Source organism: Poecilia formosa, unplaced genomic scaffold (assembly GCF_000485575.1).
Source record: "Poecilia formosa unplaced genomic scaffold, Poecilia_formosa-5.1.2 Scaffold1185, whole genome shotgun sequence".
NCBI classification, from domain to species: domain Eukaryota; kingdom Metazoa; phylum Chordata; class Actinopteri; order Cyprinodontiformes; family Poeciliidae; genus Poecilia; species Poecilia formosa.
Window position 1 is genome coordinate 1 of NW_006801124.1, and position 9,037 is coordinate 9,037.

At 37.6% G+C, this 9,037-nt stretch overlaps 1 protein-coding gene across 1 annotated transcript; it reads left to right on the top strand.

Annotated features, from left to right (window-relative positions):
- The first annotated feature begins 6 nt into the window (after positions 1–6).
- LOC103132646 (GTPase IMAP family member 4-like) lies at positions 7–963 on the top strand. Its single transcript, XM_016667498.1, has 2 exons — positions 7–99; positions 233–963. Exons 1-2 carry the CDS (start codon positions 43–45, stop codon positions 923–925), a joined length of 750 nt encoding a protein of 249 aa, XP_016522984.1. The 5' UTR covers positions 7–42; the 3' UTR covers positions 926–963.
- Positions 964–9,037: the final 8,074 nt, after the last annotated feature.

The following is a 9,037-nucleotide window of genomic DNA, read 5'->3' on the forward strand; positions in this document are numbered from 1 at the left end:
CTTGTTGGCCAGAAATGTTCAGGGAAAAGTACAACTGGAAACATGATTCTTGTCAAGGATCAATTTAATAAAACTTTTGACAGAGCTTGGTTGAAAAAGGTAACACAACTTGATTAAGCAAAAATGTCCATACAGTCTAACACCCAGACTTTAGGTGTTATGTGAATAAAGTACTCACTGAACATCAAAATTGCTCCAAAAGTAGATTTATTTTTTATTTTCATATTTTCAGAACTATCAAGATCATATAGAAACTTCAACGTGTGTGAAGCATGAAGGAAGGTTTGATGGAGTAAAAGTCTCAGTGGTTGAAACTCCAGGCTGGTTCTCAGACCCAACACCACCTGACTGGATCAAAGATGAAGTTCTCCACAGTGTCTCCATGTGTTCTCCTGGACCTCATGTTTTTCTCCTGGTTGTTCCCATCCTCAGATCTTTCACAGAGAAAGATCTCAAAGCTCTGGTGGAGATCATGAAGCCATTAACAGAGAGAGTGTGGAGACACTGCATGGTGGTTTTTACCAGGGGAGACTGGATCAATGACGTCCCTGTAGAGAATTACATCGTCAGAGAGGGAAAGGAGCTTCAGGAGCTTCTGGAGAAATGTGGGAACAGATACCATGTTCTAAAAAACTTTAATTCTGATGTTCCTGTTCAAGTCAAAGAGTTGTTCCAAAAAATTATTAACATTTTCAAACACAACAAAGAATGCTTCAATGAAGGCAAAGAAAGCAAACTACAGATTCCACCTTGGCAAGAAAAACAGATAGAAAAGGAGTGGAACAGAAGAGAACAGGAGCTGATAGAGCGAATGATGAAAACTTTAGCAAAGGAACCAGAGAAACCAACAGAGCCTCATGTGAGAACAGCTAAGAGCAAAGATGATATCATTCCCGACAGTAAGTTTTATATGATAATGATTTAATGTCTTACATGCATTCTTCTCTTAAATAACACTTCTATCTCTGTTTCAGTGAGTGGAGATGTTGCTTCAGAATATGGGAGCATTTCAGAGAAACAGAGACGACGAGGACATGACCAAGTTTCTGAATGGCTGAATAACAAAGTGAGAGAGTCAGAGATCAGCTCTGGGATCAGCAGCATTTGTTCCTCAAACACTTACATGGAAAACTTTGATGAAAGTTCTGAAATTGATTAAAGTCAACATGCACATTCAAGAAAAGAACAAAGTACTCACCTCTATTATGGGTTTTTAAAGTAGAAAAAAGTAGTTTTTTTAACTAATCAGAAAAAATGTACACATACTACTGACACTTTTACTCAAGTCAGTACGGTTGTGTATGATCGCACATGTGTGTGCAAAAATCTTCCTGGTGAGAATAAAAACACAAGTTTTGCTGCTTACCTGGGTCTGCTTGCTCTTCCTCTTTCAATGATGGCAAAACATGACAGTTTTTTAGACAAAGCAGGAAGGAAGAGTTGATTCTGAGATTAGCTTTAGAACTAAGATATATTTGGAGTCAGTTTATCTAACAAAAGAATTTTGCTGATTTTAATTTTCAAGATTTCATTTTCTGACTATGAATCACTCCTTATTAATGTAATCAATATGTAAATAAAGCTACGATGTCAAGAACCCTTTTTGGTTTGATACAAACTCTTGACACTGAAATTGAGTTACATTCACTATAATTTTGTCTGTAAGTATTTGCTGTCCATTAATTTCTTCGATACATTTTTGGTTTATTGTTTTGCTTCATTCACCACAGATCTAACAAATCTAGTTTTCTGTCTTCAGTCATATACATCCAATATGTAATAAGTTAATCCTGACGTAACTATTATGGTATAGACAAAATGAATACATTTTAAGTACCTAAAACTACAGTGAGTAAGAAGTCAGCATCTAAACCAAGCAAAGTAAAAATAAAAAAGAATATGGAAATGTGACAAAGATTATTTAAAGTTGAGGTTTTCATGGACTGGAACTGAAGATGCTCCAAATGTAACAGTGTTTTCTACAATACCCTGAGATTTTTTATTTATTTTATTTTTTTTACAGAATGCTAAAAGAGATGTAGTCACAGCAGAATGCTATAAATGCACTGTAAATGATAAGTCAATAATAGCTCTCCCACACTTTAAAACACTTGGCCTAGACTATCTAGAGTTATCTGATTAGTCTTCCAGTTGAGGTCCACACCTCCAAGTCACAGTCTAGGTTCTTCACCCCTGTTACAAGAATAAGAAATTAATAAAATATATATTACAGTCAGTAACTCCTCTCGAATTTAATCAAGGCTTAACACAGTTCTTGGGTTTAACAGCCATTTATTGTGGACACGTCTTACAAAGTCCCCAAAGAAATGCCGTCAGAACTAAAAAGAAAAGGGTTCACAATAAATGGAGTATTTATTTATGTATCTTTTTCATAAATAAAAGATACAAATAAACAAAACGTACCTCATTAGACGCATTGACTCCAGAGGAATAAAGCTTCATTTCTTACGATCAGCTTCTTCAGCTTGAATGCTCCATGTGGCTCTAAGTGCGCCAGCCAATGTTTCCCTGGACAACACATGGTCCGTGGAACGAAATAAATGGTCCCCCCCTCCGCATTTGAATCTACACTTAACCAAACCTAATGAGCATCAACACAAATTTACTGTTTCCACACATTTAAACTTAATGTTTTATATTAAATAAATTAACTAAATTTAACTATTGCCACCTTAAACCAAACAGCAACAAACAAACAACAACAACAACAAAAAAACAATAAACCAGATGCAGTTGCCTTGACAGCAGCAACATACAGATTAAGAAATATCCACTATTTCTCATTCTCATCTGCCTTGACCTCCTCTATCCATGCTGGTAAAGAACAACACAGACATGGAGACTTTCAAAGCCTACAGACTGATTACTATTTGAATATTTCTGTGAAGGAGTGTCAAACAGGAGCTTCAGTGGTTTCATGCTGGTCTAGGCAGCTTGTAATAGTTGGGAACAGGTGATTTTTGTTTGGTTGCAATTGTTGAAACAGTGGAGCTTATAGACTGCTTAAATGACATCTGCCCTGGTTTGGAAAAGTGTGAGGAAATGTAAATGTGTCAAACCAGTGAGAAAGGGTTGACACATTTACAAGATGTGTCTTTTAATCTGCTGAAATAGTGATGATAAAAAATGAATTATTAGCTTTTTTAAGCAGGTCAAGGCAATCAAGAAAAACTAACTCATAAGGACTAATTGCTTCTTTGACTAGAAGCCTCTAATTGCTTTGAAATTTAATATTAATTCAGTAAAAATGCATGATTATGAAAATAATCTTAGGTCCCTCAAAAACTGCATCAAACACTGCTGGATTCTGGCTGCAAACTCTGGATGTCACAGACGCATTTATGAAGCTTTTCTGTCTAAAACCTGGCAAACTTTCTGCAGGTGAAATCAGTTTTGGCAAATGTTAACACTTTGGACTTTCACTTTATTGGACTTTCACATTGCAGAAAAGAGTTTATTTTACAACTTAGGTAAAATCTCAATCAAAAGAGAAGGAAAATACACCTAGGGAAGTTTTAAGCTTCAGGGTCTCCAAGGCCAAAACAAACAAAACACCCCATTTTAACTATAAATTAAAACAACTTTCTAGAGAACTAAAAAGATACATATCACAAACTCCCTGGCTGTCCACAAAACAGGAGAAAAACAGTTTAGAATAGTGGTTCTAAACGTGGGCGGTACCGCCCCCCGGGGGCGTTCTGAGAACGCAACAGAAGGGGCCCGCTGGGATTCCTTTGGTCGAAGGTAAACTTTACACCTTAAATGCACAACAATACCAGTTTAGACTTTGAACAACTTGCTAAAACTGTATTGTGTAACATTAAAACATACCTGGCTGCAACTGTATCAATGGCAGCTCTCCTTCTATTCAGTGTTTGTTAGTTTTTGGCGCAGCTTTGTTCTCCTGCTACTGGTAGCTTCACCGCATCAGTTCAACGTTACACCGGCTGATGACGTTGCTGTGATTCAGGTCTCATGTCCTGAACAATGTAAACCACAGTGATAAAACTCAGGTACAGGAGCTTCTTGAGAAGATTGAAAAGATGTGGACACTATAAGGTCTATTTGCTAATAAATTAATTAAGCCAAAGGGACAAACAAATAAATCTAAAAAACAAAGATGCAACATTTGGAATATATTTCATGCCTTCAGGCTCTGCATGTCGGTATTATATTTTGTCTGTTCAGTCGACTCTGACTTTCCTTAATGCACAAACATGAAATTTATTTTTAGCAGCTGAGACATTTATTCTTAAAGGATAATATTGCAGAGACTGATGAGGGAAATCAATAAATATTTCGGAAATGTTGCTTGTGCTGCAATATTCAGCTGTAGGATCACAATTATATATTTTTCTGAAATTGTGCCTAAATAGAACATAGATTTAAAATTAGATAATTATTTTGATTAAAAGCAAAGGATAAATCAAGAGTCTTGAATGAAAAACAACTATAGAGAACCGGAAGGAGTGTTTTACTTTGGGTTGTAAAGCACCGAACATTTTTGAGAAGGGAGGGGAAACCACATTGACTTAATAACCCCCTCCCCCCAACCATAACCATATCATACATCTTGTGTATACAACCAGATACAGTCATACTCAGCAGATCAGTTCAAGAACACTTTACTTCCTATGTGAAAAAATATTACATAATTAACAGACCTATTCTACCTCACATTCAGTGCTGACCTTACTAAACACCGGACTTTACAACAAATGCGTTGCGTGATAGATATCTAACTTATGGGTCCACTCACTGTACTTACAGCCGACGTAGCGAAATAACTTCTAATGTCTGTCCTTTTCTTTTTTGGTGGCGACATGGTCTCGGAGACTCAGAAGGAGACGCGTGTGCCCAGCTAGCCGCCGCCTTTTGCAGCTAATCAAAGAACGTCCGACGATTCAACTGACTCCCCCTCCCCCCACCCCCCCGACAGCACCGTTCCGACACGGTCTCGGAGGCTCATAATAAATGTCAAACTAAGAAGCTTCCGTTCCGCGCACCGCCTGTTGCTGCTAATCAAAGATCGTAGATCCACGTTCTTTGAGCCAATATGGCAAAAATTGGTCGGGACTTTTTCATATCCCGTGAATATTGGTCGGGACATGTCCCTACCGTCCCTACCCAAACCTACGCCCATGGTTGTGACTTCTCCACAGTGTCTCCATGTGTTCTCCTGGACCTCATGTTTTTCTCCTGCTTGTTCCCATCCTCAGATCTTTCACAGAGAAAGATCTCAAAGCTCTGGTGGAGATCATGAAGCCATTAACAGAGAGAGTGTGGAGACACTGCATGGTGCTGTTTACCTGGGGAGACTGGATCAATGACCTCCCTGTAGAGAAAAACTGTACATGTGTAAAAATAAAGACTTTGCTCATAGATGTTTTACCTATGGAAAATAATGTGATATTCTTTTATTCTGGCACCTAAAAAATAAAAGATAATAAAACTGATGTGATACTTTCTCTCAGAGAACATTTGTTTTCTGTCATAGAGCAAGAAATTTTTTGACATCCGTTACGCCCCCAAAGGTCTGGGGGTTCAGGGGCGGTAACATAAAATGTGTCCAGAGAAACAAGTGGAATGTAAAAATAAATTACAAAGATGATTTCACAAAACCAAATCACAATACAATTTAACCCAATTAATGCAAAACAAAAGGGTTTAACAATCTCAAGAATGTGAAGTGCAAATTAAAGTTACCAAATGTGCAAACAAGTCAATTCAAAGTAAACTCATAACCCAAAGGGGGGGGGGGGAACACACAAAGGGAATACTAAGGGGAGCACCAAGCCTCCCAAACACAAGGTTCTAGCTTGTGAAATTAAACTAGAGCAAAGTCAAACCTGCTCAACAGAACAAGCAGAAACAAACAAGACCAAATTAGTTCAAAAACTGCCCAAAGCAGTTGCAAACACCAAACAAAGGGACAGCTTCACAAAACCTCTTCCAACTACCTGCCCCACTGGGGGAAAGGACCTTACCAAGCCCCGCCCAGAAACGCCCCCAAAAGTCCCACGTGGCTGCATGTCTCACAAACAAAGTCTTGCGGAGCTTAGTTCTATGTGTAAACATGGCGTTTTTTATGTCGACTGACTCTCTACAAAGTATTTCTGAGTCGATTAGTGTAGCCTTTCTGCCGGATTTTCAAAAAATATCAGCCACGACAATGGACAGGGGAACCAACAAGTTCATGTCATTTTTTTTGGACGACATCAAGGTGTTTGAGCCACGCGATGCCTCCAACATTGTGCGCGTCGCAGCTAAATGCTACCGGTCGATGAGGAAAACAGCAGATCCTCACACCCTCAGCATAAATATAGCTGTGGACAAGATCACTGATGCCTATTGTTCTTGCAAGGCTGGGTAAGTCGGGCATTCATGGTTTTGAGGGTTACTTTTGAAATCAGTGATTAGTGTTGTTGGCAAAAGTTTGAGTGTGCCTGATGCACTGTACTCGGTGCTAGCGTGGCTAACACGATTACAGTTTAGTAAAAAGCCTTTTCAGGTAAAATAAAATCATTAATGTATGTCAGACACGGTACACATTGCATATTGATCTGTTCAGCAAACGTAAGACTGTGTAACAGACAGGCTTGAAGGTGTAGAAGTTGTATCGGTACTGCCATTATGCTGTACTTAGCTAAAAGGTTTTCATAATGGACGTGTTTATTATTGACTTTCTTTTTTTCAGACTTGGGGGTCATTGTTCACACATTATCGGCCTCTTTAAGACCTCACAATATTTCAAACTTCAAAATGACTACAATATATCTTATTGATTCTACGACGGTTGAGCTACAAATGCGGTCGTGCACAAGCTTTGATCCAAGTAAGGGATCCCGTTTCAGATTTTGGAAATCTGAATTCCACAAATACAATCAGGATACCTGACATCGCCTGTACAGATACCCCACTGACAGTGGAGAACCATTCTTTTTCGAGTCCTGACGCAAAAACTTTCTGCCGGTCTGCTAGTGCACAATGTACATTAGCATGTGTTTACTACTGTGGCTTGTGTTTGTGAGACTATCACGCACGTGGTAGCTGCGCTGTGATGTGAAATGGGCATTAGCCAATGNTGAATTCCACAAATACAATCAGGATACCTGACATCGCCTGTACAGATACCCCACTGACAGTGGAGAACCATTCTTTTTCGAGTCCTGACACAAAAACTTTCTGCCGGTCTGCTAGTCCACAATGTACATGTGTAGCATGTGTATACTAGTGTAGCTTGTGTTTGTGAGACGGTCACGCACGTGGTAGCTGCGCTGTGACGTGAAATGGGCATTAGCCAATGAAAGGCGGCCCCTGTGGTAAGGTCCATGGCAAAATAAATCCGATTTGACAAAAAAAATCAGGATTGGTTCACTTCAGGCTGCAGTGTGAACACACCCTAAATTTTGTCACACCCTCATCATGTCTTTGTCAAAGCAAAAGCCAGCAGTTCATGTAGTGGAGAAATAATTAAATGTTGATGACATTTGAGGATATGTTTTAAATGTTTTTTGTGGAATCCCAGCCTCACCCAGACTCTGCCTCAAGTGACCCCCGGGTAAATTGAGTTTGAGACCCCTGTTTACAGGTATTTGTTCTAGGTAAATGTATCTTGAAGGAGAATAGCACTTAAATAAAAGTCCAACAAGAATATTCATTTAGAATTAAAAATAACTTGCCCTGAACTACCATGATAGATATGATGTATGTAATAATCAATCAAGCTGCTCCTGTCCAATAAAAGTGTGTCATTAATGAAGGGGAAAAAACTGGATATTTTTGAACATGGGGGAAGGTGGAGCGCCCGGAGTGAACCCACACCTACACGGAGAGACATTTCCCACCGTGCAGTCCTTCTTTTTAATATTAAAATGCCCAATTAACAATAATACCAGCTCTTTTTCCAGTTCCTGTTTCCAATTCTACAGGAATTAATATTAATATCTGGGTTTTCTTATTATTTTCTTATATATAAACATTTCATATATTTAAATGAATATTAACAATTAAATATTTAAAATATTTTTTGTCATCTTGATATAGATCTCATCCTGCTTTCTTTTATAATGCTTAATATTTGTAGAGATTTTTTTATTTAAACCAACTTTGGAGAGTAAATGTCATAAATAGTTGATTTAGCTGTATTAAAGAGAGAATACAAACCAGTAATAACATCTGTTTAATGGTTTATGATTGTTTATGTTAAAGTAAGTTGGTTACATTTATAATGCATGGGTTACTTTTTTTACATTACTTTTATGTTTGTTACAATCCAGGTCAGATATTTTTCAGGTTTGAATTTTTAAGCATTAATTTCCTGATTGTAAATCACTCCTTATTAATGTAATCAATGCTAGCAGAAGTAAGTAAAGAACAGATATATCAAGAATCTTTTTTGATTTGATACAAACTCTTATTACTGAAATTAAAGTGTCTAATTATTTGAGTGTTTGATTGATTGGAACTGAGTTAAAATCACTAGAAATAACAAACTAATACATGTGAAATAATCATCAGTTACTGACAATATCACTGAGTATTACTAAAGCACAACAACAATCAAAATGCCTCTTAAGTAACTTCAGAGTATTAAAACATACTACATATGAAGACCAGGTGTTAAATTGAGCTGGACTGACTGGGATGAAACAAATGTTTTAGTTTATCTTCAGATGTGACACTTTTTACTTCCCATTTACTCCAGCAGGTCAATCCAGACTAGATTCAAATTCCAGCTGACAAATAATGTCTTGTTGTAGCTATAAATACAGTGGACAGCCGTAAGTCAGAGAAATGTGAATGTGTTGTCTGACAGTCTATATTAGCCTTTTTATCTGTCTTTGTTTTGAGCTCAGTTGGACCTGTGTGATTTTGATTATCCCAGATATAAATATATCCACATAACATATATGTGTAAAAAAGCAAAGAGTTAAACAGGAAGGTGGAGTTTCAGAAAGATCAGGAGTTTTTAAAGCAACACTGACCCGATTTCATGGTATTAAATGACAAAGTC

Excerpts from the sequence above, each read along its gene's own strand:
- LOC103132646 (XM_016667498.1), top strand. The coding sequence starts at position 43 with ATGATTCTTGTCAAGGATCAATTTAATAAAACTTTTGACAGAGCTTGG. Across the intron at positions 100-232 it reads ACAGAGCTTGGTTGAAAAAG|AACTATCAAGATCATATAGA; the intron begins GTAACACAACTT and ends TCATATTTTCAG.